The sequence below is a fragment of the Cavia porcellus genome, unplaced genomic scaffold (genome assembly GCF_034190915.1).
Source record: "Cavia porcellus strain 051 isolate PalLab524CR breed Dunkin Hartley unplaced genomic scaffold, mCavPor4.1 scaffold_9, whole genome shotgun sequence".
Lineage (NCBI taxonomy): Eukaryota > Metazoa > Chordata > Mammalia > Rodentia > Caviidae > Cavia > Cavia porcellus.
In genome coordinates this window covers 68,195,604-68,214,576 of record NW_026947492.1, presented here as the reverse complement: position 1 = coordinate 68,214,576, position 18,973 = coordinate 68,195,604, and the positions used below count along the sequence as shown (strand labels likewise).

General features: G+C 37.3%; 2 protein-coding genes across 3 annotated transcripts; both read left to right on the top strand.

Annotated features, from left to right (window-relative positions):
• On the top strand, positions 1-6,276 carry Hbe1 (hemoglobin subunit epsilon 1). Of its 2 annotated transcripts, XM_063256615.1 has the most exons (5): positions 1-69; positions 1,278-1,324; positions 4,778-4,890; positions 4,990-5,212; positions 6,022-6,276. In XM_063256615.1, exons 3-5 carry the CDS (start codon positions 4,799-4,801, stop codon positions 6,148-6,150), a joined length of 444 nt encoding a protein of 147 aa, XP_063112685.1. In that variant the 5' UTR covers positions 1-69; positions 1,278-1,324; positions 4,778-4,798; the 3' UTR covers positions 6,151-6,276. The 2 variants fall into 2 exon arrangements, with proteins under 2 accessions (XP_063112685.1, XP_003465322.1); XM_003465274.4 differs by lacking the exons at positions 1-69; positions 1,278-1,324 and having other exon boundaries at positions 4,693-4,890.
• A 3,432-nt stretch (positions 6,277-9,708) lies between these two features.
• Positions 9,709-11,311, top strand: LOC100719672 (hemoglobin subunit gamma-like; the record flags this gene model as incomplete). The annotated part of the gene is made up of 3 exons (XM_003465350.2): positions 9,709-9,800; positions 9,920-10,157; positions 11,297-11,311. Coding segments are annotated over exons 1-3 (345 nt in total), but the record flags the coding sequence as incomplete, so codon positions are not given.
• Positions 11,312-18,973: the final 7,662 nt, after the last annotated feature.

Here is an 18,973-nt window from a genome sequence, read left to right as displayed (position 1 = left end):
TTTTTAAAATACAAAATAAAGTAAAAGAATCCTTAAAGTCCCCCTAAGAAAAATGAATATACAAAACAGGTAAATAAATATTTTTAAAGACAAAAATAAAAGAGCAAAAGAAGGGGGTGGGCAGAAGAAAGCAGGTGCAGAAGGGGGTCGGTGACACTAGGACCTGCTGAGGAATGAGTGCAGAGGGAACTTCTAGGAGACTGGAAGAGTCTGGGTTTTTTTGTGGATAATGGTAGATGAATTTGCTAATGGATGCAGTCTAACCATTACTATTGCTTCTCTCTGCTCTACAATCCTTAATTTAATCTTTTCCTAGAGAGAAGTAGAATTTTAATTCAAGAAATATGGTATGTTTTGGCTCAAATATAGAGCATTTAAAATAATTAAGATAGATAGGTAAGAAGTAATTTTTTAGGAATTAAAAAATCACCTGATCAAATACTTCCCACTTTGACAGTAGAGGAGTTTTTAACATAAAACTGAAGCTTTTCTGACAGTTCTTGATACAAGATTCTAAACTCTGTGTCTAAAGGAATCTCATTTGAATCTACTTTATGTAGAATATTTTGAGAATACGTATGCTTTAGAGGCCTCACGATTGAATAACATTAGTAAATTATTAGGATTTAAATCTTGGGAAAAAGCAGTGAAATTTGGCCTAATAAACCAAGGTAATATAGTAAACTGAAATAAAAAAAATTTTTTAAAACATTTGATCTAATAATTATGTGTCTGGCTATTTCATTTCATTTTTATTTTTAAATTGTTCTTAGTTCAGAGAATACATTAAGGGGTATTACTTTACATAAACAAAGAAAAGTATAGCATTTTCTAAAATTTTAATTATGAAAATAAATGAAAAGATTTTCTTTTCAAGGTGAAAAAAATGTCAAAGAAATTAAAGCCACATTTTGGAGGACAATGGGACACATATGACCTCGCTAAATTACCAAATTCGAGTTTTAAAATTCAAAGTCTATCATTCAGGAAAATGGAGTAACTTGTTAGCTCTGACTTTCCATCTGTACTTCCCTGTCCAATTTAATTAACCTTCACATGTACCCTGGGCTATGTGTTAGGCAACATGGCTCCAGAGCTCAACTGATGTCTATGCTCTTAAGGGGTTGGGAAAGGGGTCATCCTAAAATGAGACACAACTCTGGACAGAATCCGTCTGTAATCCACAAACTTTGTAAGACACGGATCTGAGACATCCTGTGTTGCATGTGGAAGTATTGCATGACTACTGATTGTGTCTATTCTTTCCTTCTTTGTAGTGACAAGAGTTCCAAGAACTGGAAAGAGTTCATGAGCTTCCTGCAGAGTAAATATTTAAAAATTTTTTATTACTGGTGGCACTCAGTCATCTTTGGCTATTGTGCAACATAATAAAGCCTTTTGGCACTATTTCTGTTATGAGAATAAAAATGCAAATTCATGCTCAAAGAGTAATTTGCAATCCTAATTAATAATCCTCAGAAGATTTCCCCCATTTTTGGTTTACAAATGTTATTCTTAATTTTTTTAAATTTAGAATTAACAATGAAAGAACTGGTTTACTATAAAAAATATCCATTGAAGAAAATATTTTTCTTATTAACACATGGAAAAGATATAGTGAACTACAGGGCTTACTTTATGTTTCAACAATTTAATTTATATAATTTTCCATACTAGAGCATGAAAAAATTAATATGTTTGTCTTTGGAATAAACAGATGCTATAAATTAGGTAACAAAACTTAAGAAAATATATTTTTCCTATATATTTCTTACAATGTCTTAAAGACTTATGGTGCTAAAACCCAGCCCAGAACTTACAAAACTACAAGGAAACCCTTAGAGACAAGATTTATTTTCATTAAATTTAGTATTTTATAAAAAAAAAAGTTTTTTGTTGTCATCAACTATCTTAGGACATGCAGAGTTTTAATTTGATTAATTCTTATACAAGCCATACATACATTTTTTTTTTTTTTTTTGGCTATTTAATCATTCTAATGAGTCCTTGATACTCATGTCACTTAGTAAGCTTTGGGTTTTTAATTCAGAAAAAAAAGAGACAAGTAATCACTTATTGTTTACAGGAGAAAGAAACGCAATGTTTAAAAAGCATTAGCTGAGGCAGTTTAGCTTGTGTCAACAGCACCCTAACAGTGATGCAAATGCATTCACCTGGACTTCAAACTTCTTCATTCTGACCTGAAGCAGGTCAGGAGGAGGAGGAGGGGGAGGGAGAGGGGGAGGGGGAGGGGGAGGAGAGGAGGAGGAGGAAGAAGATAAACCTCACTGTGAATTGGGAGGAAGATGGGGAACACCCTTAGGGTTTGTTTCAGGGCCAGGCATTTTTCCTAAACTCATGGATTTGAAAGGTCTATCATTATATCATGAGCTTTGATAGTCTCTGATCCACAAAGCTAATTTCTGAGGAAAGGGTTATAGCTTTCACACTGTGAGCCAAAGAAAGTTTGCCTTAGAATCCCACGCTTTATTCACTGATTCTTTATTAACCCAGGAACTCTTCTTTCCAGAATAGCCAACTGCTTCTCTATATAAAATGTTTTCTCTCTTAATCAAGACTGTTTTCTTTCTCAGCTGTATATTTGAGGACAGTGAAACATACACTAGGGTCTACAGAACACTAAATAGGTTAGATTTATGGTGTAAAAAGCCCATGTTTATTTTTTATTAATCTTTAGCTGAAATTTTGCATTCATTTTCTACTTTGAGTGTAGTAACAAAACAGTAGCTATAAATAGAAGTCACAGATCTTTTAGAAGTATTAGAGTATACTGCTTTTGTTGGTATCTTTAAATAGCGAGTAATTAATTATTTTACTTGCTTGTAGTATTATGAGTTGTGTGGCTGTTGTTAGATCTAATGCATTCATAAAGAACTATACCTGACACTACACTAAAAATGGATGTTATTGTACTTGATAACTGTATTTCAAAAGAAATAATCTCAGTCATGCATATATTATTTTATACATTGACAAATAGAGTATTCAACAGTCATCAGCCTGTCAAATCAGTCTGCTGTAAAAATAAATAAATAAATAAATAAACAAATAAATAAAATTATATCTCAATTCTGTCCATGTGGGCCATTGGAAAAGAACTTATGCCCAGAAATATATTATTGATTAAAAGCTAAAAGAATATGGGCTAGGGAAGTGCTAACTTGGAAAATGTCACTAAATCAGACCTAAACTTCTACAGTAATAAGAAAAAGCATTTTCATGAACTAGGAGTTTGTATCACACCATAAGAAATTACCATGCACATTAAGGCAAGGTGATTAAGAAAAGCAAACTTGAAATATGGAGACCTGAGAAAAAGAATCATATGACTAAATGAAAAAGAGCCAGCATGAACTAGAGCACCAGAATGCAATGACAACAACAAAATAAACTAGGCAAAAGAATAAAAACCAAGCATTGTAGCAAAGGAAACTTTCATGACTGGCAGGTAAAAGGGAACAACAGAAGAGTGAAGGGATAGAAATAGAGACTGGAAAGGGCAGTTAGACAATGGTGATACAGGTAAACTTTTCTGGACTCAGCAAAGCTTGAATGTGTGTAACCCTATCTCCCCTGCTCCTTAGTCATCAACTCTCTCTTGTTGACAGTTGAATAACTTCTGTGACCTTTGTTCCTTCATCCTTAAAAATTTGGATAATAGCGATTATATTACTAGATAAAGACACAGTTAAATAACATAGAAAACATTTTTCAAGTTTACAGATGGAACTGAATACATATAAACGTAGAACTCCCATTTCAGCTCCAATATGTAAGACCCAGAAAGTTACAACTAGTCCAAAACACAAAGACACTAGAAGAATTAGAATCTTTTGCACTTAAAACTACAACAAATACTAAAAATGCCCCAGCTTCTCACATGATTAACGTATCGATGAACTCGTTCTTCATTTTGATCACAAATCTTGGTACAAAATAATCTTAGCTTCTTCCTCAGCTGTCCCACTGCTTAAAAGTATGAGTAAGACAGAAAAGCAAAAAGACATCTCAGAGTTATATCCCATAAGTAGCCAATTTCTTCTCTTATCACAGAGAAATGGAAAAAACATAATTCTCTGGAAGCACAGGATGTGGTGGTGTTCTATCTACCCTCTCTGAAAAATCACTCTCTGGTAGTCTACTTTGGAATCAGAGTCTTATTTCTATGGCAAATCACTTGGTACTGTGCTCCATTTCCACAAGTAACCATGGGCTGTTTTTGTTTTACTTAGAAAATATATGGAAGTTTATGTTACAAGCCAGTCTTCAAGACAGAATCCAAAGAGATTCTGTGTCAACAGCATTAAATTCTTTATTTCTTGATGTTGTTCTTTTCACTGTTAGCATCCTGAACTTAAATGTTGAAGTTGTTTGGATTGGAACTATTTTTCTATCTTGAAATTAACGCCTCTCTCCTTGGAAAAGGGTGGCGGGATAGATGAGTATTAATTATAGTGGGAGATTTCATGGGGAGAGAAGAGAGTGAAAGAGAGCATAATTATGTTGCAGCTGGAGAAGTTTCCAAAAAAGTAAGGATGGCTCAGAATTCAGCACACGTTATCATAAACTCAGTGTGCATTCTTTGCTGCTGACCGTCCTCTGACCAGGCCACACCCATTAGGGACACTGCTCAGCTTGACCAATGACTTCAAAGTCCTGGGGAAGGGAAGGGGCCAGAACCTCACCAGTAAAGAATAAAAGGCGACAGTTTCCAGGGGCAGTACATATCTGCTTCTGACACTTCTGTGATCACCAGCAAGCTTCTGGACCTAACATCATGGTGCATTTTACCACTGAGGAAAAGAGCATCATCAATGCCCTGTGGGGCAAAGTCAATGTGGAAGAGACTGGAGGCGAAACCTTGGGAAGGTAAGCACAGAGCATAAAGCTTCCCTTGGAAACTGTCTAGGAAATGCCTCAAGGTTTTTGAATGTCTCTGATTTTCTGTGTTATTATCCTATCTTGTAGGCTCCTTGTTGTGTACCCCTGGACTCAGAGATTCTTTGACAACTTTGGCAACTTGTCTTCTCCCTCTGCCATCATGGGCAACCCCAAGGTCAAGGCCCATGGCAAGAAGGTGCTGACCTCCTTCGGAGAAGCCATTAAGAACCTGGACAACCTCAAGGGCACCTTTGCTAAGCTGAGTGAACTGCACTGTGACAAGCTGCATGTGGATCCTGAGAATTTCAGGGTGAGTTCTGGGAAAGTTCAGATGCTCTTTTGGTATTTTACTTAGGGACAATAATGGAAGCTGTCACTATGATTGGAAATGTCAACAGAGATGTCAGAAGTCATGCATTAGTTTGACACTAGAAAGACAGATGTCCTGTGGGCATAACTAAAACCCGCTCGATAAACAAGGATAGTGGCATCAGTAATTAGAGGCCCTTAAATTGCTGATAGCTGATGATAAAACTTTGTCATAACCGTATGAATTTATCCTGGAGAATAATGCTAGAGAATAGAAAATTTTTCAAGGACAGCTAGAATTTGGCTTTTGGTAGATATATGTTTATTTTAAGGGATAAGAAATGCTTGATTGAATGCATGTTCTAATTATAGAAGTTTAGATACAGATTTTGAGAAAATTTAAAGAAGATTAAAAAAGATTTTTTCAATATAAATCAAATTCTCTAAAAATCTATTAAATTCTCTTTGAGTATTTTGACCAAAACAAGTCTCCTTCCATATTTGGTGAGAGGTTTAAAACTGCTTATAGCATGGAAATTTTGTTTACAGAAATTAAACAATTGTTGAATAAGGAGAGGAAGAAAAGCAAATAAAAATGGCAAAATGGGAAGAGAATAAGGAGATAGATGGCAGAATGTCAAGTAGGGGTTCATAAAAATGAAACTGAACATAAGCCCTTCAGAAATAACGATAGGCTGCTTGGAGTCCCAGTTGTGAGCCAGTGAAGGTATGAAGCCATTTCTTCCCCTGCGGGTTCTCACTTGGAAATTGTAGTCAATCTTCCTTTGTGTTACTTTGTTTCGTCCACAGCTCCTGGGTAATGTGCTCCTGATTGTTCTGGCCACTCACTTTGGCAAGGAATTCACCCCTGATGTGCAGGCTGCCTGGCAGAAACTGGTGTCTGGAGTTGCCATTGCTCTGGCCCACAAGTACCACTGAGCTCGTTTCTGCAGTCTGCCAGCACTCCTGTGTGCCCCCGATACCCTCCTTCTGCTCATGGGGACTGGGATGGGCCTTAAAAGTACAACTTCTTTTCAATAAAAATTATTCTCTTCAGTTATCAAACATTGATGTTTTGTTTTCTCCATCTTTTACCCTTGTATTAAAGGGAAAGCATTCATGGGCTGAAGGGTGTTGCAGTGTAGGAAGAAATGAAAGAACCTTTCAGAAGCATGCAGGAACTCATCAACATACTTGTCAGTGGAAGATCAAAATGGGGAGGATGCTCTATCCAGAGCAAGGGTTAGTTAAGCAGGCAGAGATGTGTGGGGCAATGCGGCAAAAACTGCTGCAGAGAGGAAAAAGGATGAGCCTGGTGGAAACTGAGAAAGCAAAGATGTGATCAATGCCAAGTTTCATTAAAAATAAAATGCAAAATCTTTGCAGGATTTGAGGTCTAAACGAAGATTACTAATATAAATCATTCTAATATACGTTTTGAAGCAGCTACCTTGCCATGGCTTTTGAGATTGACTTGGAGATAAGGAGATAAGTTAAGGGAGTTTTTCTGAGTTTTGCAGAAAAAGTCCACATGACTTAACAATAGCTTGCTCTTTTCCAAAGGGTCCTTTTGTCTTTTTTTTTCTTTGACACGAAGTCTCACTTTGCAGTTCAGGATGGCCTTGAACTCACTTTGTAGTCTAGGCTGACCTTGTGCTCACAGTGATCCGCGTGCCGCAGCCTCCTGAGGGCTGGGATTGCAGGTGTGTGTCACCATGCCCAGCTGGGGAGCCAAGAATAAAACACATGGAATCGCTGTGCATCATCTGGAAGAATGTAGCACGCACTAAAATAAAATTAGAGTTAATATACAAGGAATAACCTTTTTGGAGGCAGTGATAAAAACGATGTAGGAGATAAAAGTCTATATGAATAGTAACAAGGCTTGTAGTTTAAGACCAATGAGATTGGGCATGATGACCTGCATGAAATTTCCTCCCTGAAAGAGGAAAGAATAAACACAAATGTAGTATTAGAAAAGATCAAATAGTGAAGAACTTGACTATAAAAATGAAAGCCATTACTATACTATCAGAATGGAAAATAAACCTTCTTCAATAGTTAAGTGACTCAAGATATAGGATATTTTGGGAAAAACAATGTAAATATTCTAAACAGAATAAATAGGAGTTACATATTGCACAAAAGCTTTTCACCTCGTCAATCCATCAAAAAATGAGAGTAACTTCCATTGTTAATCAATTTTTTTCTCTTTTTCTTGCCTCTAAATATTATCCTGGTAATGTATGTCAATTAGTCAAGTATTACCTTGCACTGGTGATCAAGAAGTCATGATATTATCAGTCCTGTGACAATATTTCCTGTCATTATACCTCCCTGGGACACTATTTAGTTTTCTAATGTATCAAAAGTTTATTTTTTCCTGCTTCAGAGTTCTAAATCTGCCATTCAACCTCCAAGCATTTTTACTACATTTTTCTGATAGCAAATTATCACTTACTATTTTGGACCTGGCTCCACTCCTTTCTCCTCAGAGAGACCCTTCTAAACCAAAGCATACTCCATTCTTATCCAGTCCAGATATTCATTTCCTATGTGTAAGTAATAGCACCTAAAATCATTTTGTTAATCACTTTTCCTTTATCATTATCTGTATTGCACTCCCTGAATTATGAGACTTCAGAAAAAGATTTTATTCCTTGATTCATGCAGGTTAAGTCTCTCACATGTCGCTAAAATTATGACACAGTTATTCAACAAACAGATGTTGAATGAAAGTTTGAAAATATATGGTGATGAATGCTTAGAAATACAGTGAGGGCTGCTGTAAAGTAACCATTTTATACATGAGGGTTTAGGGAAACATAAAAGCCATGACAAGGGCATAATGGAAGGAAAACAGTTGTGGATGTGGAGAATTAGGAAGCTGTTGGAAAACATTGCCCCAAGTGCATAAGAAGGCAGTGGCTACGGATGACTTTTGGATCTGGAAAAGTAGGTAAGTTTTTGCAGACATGAGAGATCAGAAATAACTGGGTGAGAAGAGGAAATTAAATGCACAGATTAAGGTCTTTGGATACTTAAGTTACCAATTTCTGAATCACCCTTCAAGGTCAGGCTTTACAAATCCATGCCATCAGACACTTAAATGTTGCCAATTATGTATGCACACATACACCCATACCACAAGCTTTTATCTGAAAACCTGAAAGGAAAGAAGACTGAACCTGGCTTCCTCTTAGGCTCTGGACTAGTACCTCCATACCAGTAAAAAATCTCCTCTTTTCTTGTACTTAGAGAAGTCACAAATTATTAAGGTATAGTAGAAGAATCTCTACTCACACCTTAACAGATCCTGTCTTCTTGGCTTTTCAGCGACCGTGTGTACAAACAAAGACAAGCTTTACATGAAAACATAGAAAATAAGAGAATTTCACCATGTTATTAATTTCAGTCAACTTGAGAGGTTAGGGGAAAAATTAATTTGAAGATAAATCTTTTCTTTAACAAAATGCCAGGTAACACGCTTATGTGCCTTTTAAAATGATTATAAATTCTGGTCATAGGAGAAAATAGTATATACAGATTCCAACTTCAGGCACTCTGACTTAGGAAAGCCACCTTTAGGAAAAGTGGAGTGAATTAGAATGTTGAAAGAGAAAGCATGATCCTTAGAATAAGACTAGCTGAAAGGATTTGAAGGAGAAATCAATTCAAATTCATAGTACCTGCCAAGGAACGTCTTCAGTTGTGCTTATTGGCACAGAAGAATTATCACCAAACCGTGGATCAACAAAAGCACAGATTAATTCATTGTGAACACATATTATTTGGTGCCTACAGAAGTGCAAAGAAAGAAACTAGGACAAGGTTTTAGTCCTACATTAAGTTATATAACACTAATGTTTTCCTACACCGAATCAAATAATTTATGGGGTGTTCCCAGGTATTATGAGTTAGAGAAATTATCCCCTAAAGCCACAGAGAAAATATTCAGACATCAGCATACCATTTTCCCTTTGAAAAACAATTCGAACTAAATGGCATTCATAATTGTTCCATCAGAGATACTGAACCTTGTACCTAAATGAATCTCATGATTCCTGTGTCTTCCACATCGTGTCTGTGCTTAATGTTTTATCTGAGGACACTGAGGCTAGAGACAAAAATTCAGGAAAGGCTGGAAAGGGGAGTATCCTCTGGTGGGAGAAGAAAGAAAGTGGCTAAAATGAAAAATTAATGGAAGCAAAACTGAGATAATTGACTTAAATCTATAGTGGAAAAGGCTACAAAAATTTAAAAGGCAGCTTTCTTTTGAGGAGGCCTCCGGATACTATCTTAATGTAAGTATCTGAATAAACACTGCCCTTCTCCAACCTCACCCCTGGGCTGACCAGCCTTGCCTTGACAAATAGCCTCAGGGTTTCAGGTGAGGAGAGGGTCAAGGATGAAGAATAAAAGAACTTGCTTCTAGTTGTGGCACAGACTTGCTTCTGAAACAGCTGAGGCTGCCAATAAGCTCCGAGATGAGAAGTCATGGTTCATTTCATGGATGAAGATAAGGCTGCTATCGCAAGAATATGGAAAAAGGCAGATGTGGAAGCAATTGGAGGAGAAACTCTGGGAAGGTAGGTTCTGGAGCCAGGACAATGGAGGGAAAGAAGGAAACTATAGCTGGAGAAATCCAGGCTGGTCCATGGATTTGTGACAAACTCTGTCTTTCCAATTTTGTTGTTGCATCTCACAGGCTCCTAGTTGTCTACCCCTGGACCCAGAGGTTCTTTGACAACTTTGGAAAGCTGTCCTCTGTCTCTGCCATCATGGGCAACCCCAAGGTCAAGGTCCATGGTAGGAAGGTGTTGACTTCTTTGGGAGAAGCTATGAAAAACGTAGATGATCTCAAGAGCACCTTTGCCCCACTGAGTGAGCTGCACTGTGACAAGCTGCATGTGGATCCTGAAAACTTCAAGGTGAATCTAGGAGGGGTCAAGATGGGAAAATTTAGATAATGAAACAAAGATTTTCTCATAAATGGGGACACCTGTGGGATGTGAGATATTAGAAATATTGAAGCAGGGAGTAAAGCAACTCCAGAAGGTCAACTGAGTTGAGTAATATACTTGGCTTAGCAGATGCTTCTAGAAGTTGATAGGGACTTCTCTATACTTTACTTGCTTTGAAAGGAGATTTGTGCAGAGATGAGGAAAATGGGTGATTTAAACTCCATAGTCTGTAAAAAGAATCTCCTACAAGCAAAGTTGATGTAGGAATAACTCTGTTTTCCATATTTTTTACTTTTAAAATTCTGCTGGAGGCAGAAAACAAATGGCCGTGGAGAAGGTCCACTGAAATAGGCCTTCAGTGAAGGCCTCAGGGTAGCTGGAGGCGGAATAACAATGATGAGGCTCAGTAGAGGAAATGTATTCCAGGCCTTGGGACTTAAAGATCCAGACAAGCTTTGTGACAATTCTATTTAGTCCAGGAGAATTTCTAGGAGCAACTAGATTTTCACAACTTTTGTGAGGCTAGATAGAGTACTGGAGGCTTTGGTGGTCAGGACAGAAGATAGCTCTTCTTTAAGTCATCTCCAGAGAAATGGTCTTCTTATTTAGAAACTTTAGGTATTAAGGGTTGCTGTGTGCCTTAAGTTTAAATTGATACCATGACCTCAGGAAATACACTGTCTAAGTGTACAGAATGGTGGCCACATGTCAAGGAAGAGACATCACCATAAACTTCTGGGAGACATGAAGGTCCCTAAGGAAATAAACTAAAAGAAGTTTAGAAGCCAGCATCAGCATACCATGTCTGAGCTACAGGCCAGAACTGGGAAGTTAAAAGGGATTAAGGAGAATTTATACAGATTAACTGGAAGGGCAGATTCACCAGAGTCCTTATGATAAATTAATCCATATTTACAAGCAATAGTGAAAGGCAATATTGTCTATATTTGGTGGTCATGAATTCTTTCAGTTGTTCTTTGTCATGGATATGTCTTGTTTATCCATTAATTTTGAAAGATAGTTTTTCAGGGTACATCAATCGGGGTTGGAGGTTATTTTCTTTCAAGACTTGAAATGTCTCACTCTAAACTCTTCTTGATTTGATGGTTTGTGTTGAGAAGTCTGTCGTGATTCTGATGGGTTTTCCATTATAGGTGATCTGCTTCCTTTCTCTAACAGCTTTTCATATTATGTTCTTTTGCTGAATTTCTGAGATCTTGATTGTTATACATCTGGGTGTAGATTTATTTTGGTTATGGATCACTGGAATTCTATATGCGTCACTTATCTGAATGTCACTTCCTTTTTGTATGTTTGGGAATTTTTCTGATATTCTTTTTGTAAATAGCTTTTTAATTTCATTTGTGTTGACCTCTGCTTTTTCACTCACACCTGTTATTCTTAAGTTACCTTTCTTTTGGTTGTCTTGCAGCCATTGAATTGTTAATTCTTGGTTTCTTGTTATTTTTAAGAGATCTTTCTTTTAGCAATCACAAACTACAAACTTGTCTTCAAGATCTGAAAGTCTATCTTTAGCTTCTTTCAAGCAGTTTTGCCAGCTTTCAATGGAGTTTTTAAATTATTGGATATTTCTTTGAATCTGTTTCATGTGTTCTAGACTTTTTTTAAATATTGTCCATTTATGGTTTCCCTCATTTTCCTATCCTCCTCTATTCTTCTATCTATGTCTTCTTTAGAGGTGCTTAGCAATTCTTTTATGTTTCTCATTTCTCCTTTTACCTGAGACAGTATTTATGTTCTAATTTCCTTTATAGCCTCATGAAATTGTTTCTTTACTTCAGTTGCCATTACTTAAGAAATTAATATTGAAGGACATACTAGAGAGAGAAAAAGGACCATGGTTCTAGGAACAGTGGCAGAGGAAATATCACCGAGTAAGATAGATAATGGAATGGAGGGGAAAAGTAGGCAGCTAGTGGTAGGAAAATAGCATGGCAGAGATGAGGCAGAGCATGGTGGCCATAACTTTTATATAGAAGGCCTCAATTCACCAATAAAAGGAAACACAGGCAGAGTGGATCAGGAGACAAGATCCATCAATATGCTTTATAAAAGAAACACATTTATCTTGAAAAGAGTTCATACACTGAAAGTCAAAGGAGAGAGAATAATGATCTATGTGACATGGAATCAAAAAGAATTGGGGATAGCTTGCCCATCAGCTGCAGATTGGTTAGCAAGCCATGGCATTTTTATACAATAGAGAAATACTCAGCTATAAAGAAAGACAACCTTGAGGCCCTTGTAGGTAAATGGATACAACTTGAGATCATGCTCATGGATGAAATGTTTCAGAGTTACATGAATGAATATTGTATTATCTCCCAAGTATAAAAAACTAAAGGAGTTAGTGGAATCCAAAATATGCAATACATACTATGAAAGTGAAAGAGCAGGAAGTGTCTAAAAAGGAAGGCAATGGCCATTGTTAGTCTATCACTATGACTTGAAATCCATATTGTTTTCATTGCTCTGTTAAGTTCGGTTTTATTCTGTTTCAGTTTGTGTTGTAGTCAGGGTTTGTGAGAGAATAATTAGAATAAGGTCATGAAGTTTATAATATTATTTTATAATGATTATTGGGAGTTAACACAAGAAAATGCAGGAAATCTATCTGTAATACCAAAGACGTAGAAAATTTAGTCAAGGGCCTAAATCCCACAGCAATGCCCCACACGAAACCAGATAAAAACCCAGAGCTCATGACAATGCCTGCCTGGAGTCCAGCTGGAGGTCTAGAGCCCACAAGAAGGACCCACACCAGTCTTTTGTGGATCTGTGCTGGGTAGGTCCAAAGGTCAGCGGTGGAAGTCAGAAAGTCCATGCCAGCAGGGGGAAGGAGCTGTGTGGATGGGATAAGAGTTCTGCCCTGGAGCCAAGAAGTCACACTCACAACAAAGACCAGGGCTATCCCAAAAGGCACAGCAGCCATCCTCAGTGACACAGAGGCTCTGAGCTCCGCCAATGACAAGCACAGTTGGGTACATGCCAAGAAGCCAGTGTGACGAGTTCATCCTGGAGACCAAGCAGCACACATCTTTCTCTCTGGAGTCAGGAAGCAATGTTTGATGTGAAGACCAGAGCTTTTCCAGGAGAACCAATGGTTCAAACAGCAACTCATAGGAGAACCCACAATACCTCAATGCAACAACGCATTAATGCATCAATGCCTCAACGCCCTCCTTCTCCTTCTCCACCTATTTATCCTGGCAACTTTCCTCAGGTGGAGCATCTTCGCTCAGTGCCATCCTGATGTAATCCAGCTGGTGTTAAGTTAAGCATCAGTTCTTAATCCGTAACAGTTTGTCTAAATTAATTATATTTGATGGCATGGATAGCCATTTCAAAGATAACAAAATATGTTTTGGTAGCCATTATTGATTTCCTATTATATTGTTTTGAAGAATTGTATTGCTTTTATTGTTTTGTTTTGACTGATTTTATTTTATTTTGTTTAATGGTATCATGTCTGATGGTATAGGCAACTACTTTGGAGATAACAACATTGTGGTGGCCAATGTGGTTTTACTATTATTTTGTTTTGAAGTCTTTTATTGCCTGCATTGTTACTATTTTGTTTGATTTTATTATACCTGATGGTATGGCCAAGTCTTTTGAAGATAACAGGAGGCTTTATGGTAGTGATTATTGATTTCCTTGTATTTTGTTTTAAAGTCATGCATCATGTTTATTGTTTTCTTTTGATTGGCTCTATTCTGCTTTATTTCATTTTGTTTTATCCTCTTCAAAATAAAAAAAAAAAATTAAAAAAGAATGGAAAGCAACAGTCAGGGAAATTAGACTAGCTTCTTTGTATGTGCCAAGAGATTAGAGAGCATGTTAATGTTACATGTATAAACTTCTATGGTTTAAGTGCCTTGGAAATAAATCCCCACTAAACTCTCACCAGCAGTTCATGAAAAGTAAGTTTGAGTCCATCTTTCTAATCCTGGTTCTTTTCCTTCCCTTGACTTATTTTCTTTGGCCTCATAGTGTCTTTATCTATGAGGAAACGCCAACATTTTGATGTTTGATTGTTTTCTTCTTTCTTTTTTTTCCCAGCTCATTAAGTTTTGTACTTGCCCTTTTTGCTTTCATGAATTTATTTCTCCCAAGTGTTTGTGACTGGATCCTTCTTGTCTTTCAGTCACTGCCAAAGTGACTTCCCTTACTGTTGGGAGCCACAGCCCCGAGCCCGGTCGCCTCACTTGGCGGACGTGAGGCCTGTAGTAAAGAGTGAAGCCTGAGGTAGATTGCCCCTCCCATCGAGCACGTTAGTTTCCTGCTTACCGCGTAAGCAACCCGCTCAACAATATAGTCTGCCTGGCAACTGATGATGTTAGCCAATCAGCTTGCCTTGCTTACTTTAACATGATTGGACACTGTACCCGTATATATACCGGTGCCACCCCTGGGCGGAAGAAGAAGCCAGGTAGAAGCCCGGAAGTAGAAGCCCAAAAGGAGCCGCGGAGAGCGGACCGGTAGAGGCTTTGGGGCAGACTGAAGCACAAAAGGAGCCGAGGGGAGCGGACCAGAGGAGGCTTCAGCTGGGAGAACCCAGGGCAGGCTGTACGGAGAAGAAAAATAAAAAGAAAAGGTTGTCCACTACCAGACTTTGTCGTGTGTCCTTCCTGCCGGCCGGGAGCGGACATCGACACCTTACTACACCCATTCTGTATTACTTTTCTGTAATCACCTTTTGTATTTTTTTCTGTCTAAATTTATTTACTTTTTAATCATTTCTGTTGGACTCTCCAGTCATATGAGGCCACATCAACTGTCTTGTTCACTAATCATGCCCAGTGTTTAAGTCAACATATAACATGAAGGGATTCACTCAGTGCTTGGGCGTTTTTGAACATATATGAATGAATGTTTGAGAGACTATTAGATAATTGTGATGATAATCTAGTATTGATGTGCTAAAGATCCAGATGTCAATGGAAATAGTGAACAAGCAAATGAACTAAATGTATGGGACAGTCATGATTAAGAAAGGATAGTCAGGAACAGCCAGTATAGTCAGGAAAATCAGGAATACGGATAGAAAAATGTTCAGATGGTGATTATCTAAAGTTGGTATGAGAAAAGCTGGAATCAGATATAGTTGCAGGAATCATTGTCTGGCTGCTAGAAAGAGGGGGAGGCCACTCATTGACATGCAGATTTTAAACATCCCTCAGTCAGGTGGGAGGGCTGGTTGTGAGTGCATACCTTGTTGGACATAGGCACTGGAGACACTAAAAGGCAAGCACTCTGAGTGGAACTTTGAGACCAGTCTCTCTTAATGATCAACCCGTTCTTGGTATCTTAATAATTGTCACTGATATTTTGCATTTGTTTTCAACTATGAAGAAACAACTCTAATTATACCAAATATATAAAAATTATCTTTTTTAAATAGAAGAACTTTAGGTCTAAGATATTGGATCTAAATATTGGAGTATAGTATTCCTATAAGTACAGGCAGACTTTATTCAGTAAACCTTAGCTTTGTAAGAATTTATCCCATGAGGAAAAAACAAAATCAGCTTCCTGGAGTTCTAAATGTGGGATCCATAGGCTCTGAAAAAAAATAACATGAGATGTTCATTTCATGATTAAAAATGTGCACTATATATTTCTATAATTGCTTTTTTTCAAATAAGCAAGAACAAAGTACTTGAGGTCAGAGATGTAGAAGGTAGGGGTGGAATAATGTCAGTGATGACTCTCTTGGTTTGATTAGATAGGAAGAAAAGTTAAATTCTATAAATGAAAGAGTATAGATCCAGCATAGATTACACATAGATCACTTAATCTCTGAGTTTTGCCATAGAATCTTATATTTTTCTTTTCACTGAAAATATAAACACTCATTTCCCCTCACACCCAATTAAGTATTTTCTGACATGAATGAGTAGCTACATGGCTTTGGCAACAGAGATTTGCCATGTAATGAAAGTGGGCAAATTTTGCTCAGGCATCGTATATATTAACAAAATGCACAAATAAAAAAGTAATGCTCACTTCTTGCTTAAATTACCCTGATATTCTCTATTATATTTCCAAACTTATACTGGATTCAGATTTTATTCCATTTAAGGGAGCTATAGAACCATGGGGCTCACCTGAACTTCAGGAAAACTGACAACCAAAGAACAGCTAAGGCATTTTCCATCTGTACCATAGCAGAACAATAGAATGACATTTTGTTACAGCGTGGGATTAAAGCCACAGCCCATTTATGATTCTTAACCCTGCTAACTCTAATCCATATTCAGGGTCAACTACAGTTCATTGTAAGGACAGTTAAGGTAGGAGTGATCATAGAAGAATGAATGGGAAAGGATGACAGAATCTCCTTGAATGGGTCACCTAGCACTTTCAGAGACACAAATGTCTATCTCAAAAAACACTTCTTGTACCAGCTCTATCCTGGTTCGCATTGATTGAATATATCCTCAATTTATTTTATACTACAAGCCAGAGGTAAAGAATTAAAGACAACACAGAAAGGCATCAGCACAGACCTGTTGTAGCTCATCTATGATTACCAGTGAACCCCAAGATTGGACAGCTTGGTATATTTTATTGCAAGGAGGGAGCTGTGGATGCTTGCTTGTGGACCCAGGTAAACATGGAGAACAGAAGTGAGGTCCTGGTCAGGTTGGCCATTGATGTCAGGGGAGGTAGAAGAAAGCACCAAGTGTTCTTGAAAGAAGTAATGGTCAGGTTTCTTACATAATCCAAGTTTCATCTGTCCTGTAACCATGACTGTCCTGTTCTCTCTTGGTACTCTATTGTCCGCTCCTGAACCTAGCAAGTCTTTAACAATCTTGAAAACCTGTTCCTTCTCTGGCTCTTTGATAATGAGCAGTAGTGAAGTGGCATGGAAATGATGGTGAAATGGTGGACAAGGCTGGAATTAAACCCATGTCAAGAGAGTAATGGTGTTTTTTTGTAGGCACATGACCCTTAAAGTTGTTTATGGTCAAGAGAGAAGTAGTTGTATCTATTTATGGGAGGCCAGGTTGAGATATTCCACTCACAAAGTACCATTTTCTTTCTGCCTCCAGCCCCTTACCATCTTCTAGGTGATGTGATATTGATTGTGTTGACAACGTCTCAGCAAAGATTTTGGTAAGACTCCCAGGCTGGGGCTGAAAACTCTGTGGTGAATGCTTTGGCCTATAAGCACCACTGAGTTCCCTACCTGTTAATCGATGCTTTCTGAAGGGGCTTGTGTGTTCAAGTCTATATTCTAAAGGGATAGTGGGGGAAAATTCTCTGCCTCCAAATTCATTTCCAGTATTACAGGAAAAGAATGAAAACTTAAATGTCATGCTCTCTCAGGAATATCATTGTGTTCTGCACTGTCCTTATCATTTATGTTGATTCAGCTGAAAGGTGATACTGCAGTGAGAATGGGAACATCAGGAACTAGGAGTTTGGGAAGGAGAAGAGACTTTCATACTATTCTGCAAGACAGTATCTTTAGAAAAGCAGAGAGTACAGAAATGTTCTGTAGAAATGTAAGAGGATTGCTGAAAGTGGCTGGAAGTATGTTAGGACTCAGATAATGTTCCTATATATGTTTCTATTTATATAAACTCAGAGCTCATCTGGTAACTACAATTCATATCTATTCAACATAAGATACATATTTTTCCAGCTATAATGCACAGAAGGTGGCATGAATCTTCTTTTAGTATTCTCAATATTATTAATAGGAAATCATCCTTAAGTCTTATAAACTGAATGCCTTAGTTTTCATCTCTATTCACTTGTTAGGTATATGATCAAAACATTTCTTGAAGCCTCCTAAATTCATGTATTTATTTTCTTGAAGGTATTTCTGTGAAGCGAATTAGTGGTTTTAAAGCCTTCATCAAACTAACTGATGCATAACCAGTCTCTCTTTCAGCATAGCCTGAATAATACTAATGATTTAGCAGGACCCTATCTCAGTAAGTAGAAGGGTGAGTGGGCAGATAGATAGAGATAGACAGATAATAGATAAATGGAAAAGATGGGGATGTAGTTCTGTAGAAAAACCCTGGATTCAATCTTGTGTACCACAAAATCAGACAAAATACAAGAGTACTAAGTACAAAGTTTATATTGTGTACATATTTGGAATGAATGAATAAAGTCTGACAACACCAGATTTCTCTTGTTTACATTATAATAATTTCATAACTTAAAGAGATGGATGGTTGAGTGATAAAAGTGGGGATTTTGGTTCTAAAAGGACTATACAATACGTCAGTATGTATAGATCACGTTGTCTGTTGTGCTGTGTTTCTACACAATTGTTAACTTTTCTCCTTCATCTCTTCTGCACTGTTTCTTAAGCAAGTATATAGTTTGATCTTTAGGTCTGAACTCTTAAGGGTAAATTCACACATTAAAGTGTATGCAAAGTATATGTTTTATATAGGTGCCTTCCAGGTTCCCGAGACTCAGCAAGGGTATTTTATTTTATATTATTTTATTTTACTTTATTATTGCTGAAACAATTTGCTTCTAGTATTTTTCCACTTTAGCCAAATGTATATTCACTTGCCTTTTCACTTATACCAGAAACTTAACATCTTCTTGGATTCTTCTGTTTCCTTGCCAATAGTCAACAATCAAGCTTTGCTTGAATTTTCCTCTCTTTTATTATTATTATTATTACTATTGGCAAGATCAGGTCCTCCTTGTTTACTGGACCCAAGTAGAAACTCTTCTTTCTACTTTAAGACATCTTCACATTCTATGCACTCTTATCAGTACAATCCATAGGAATGTGA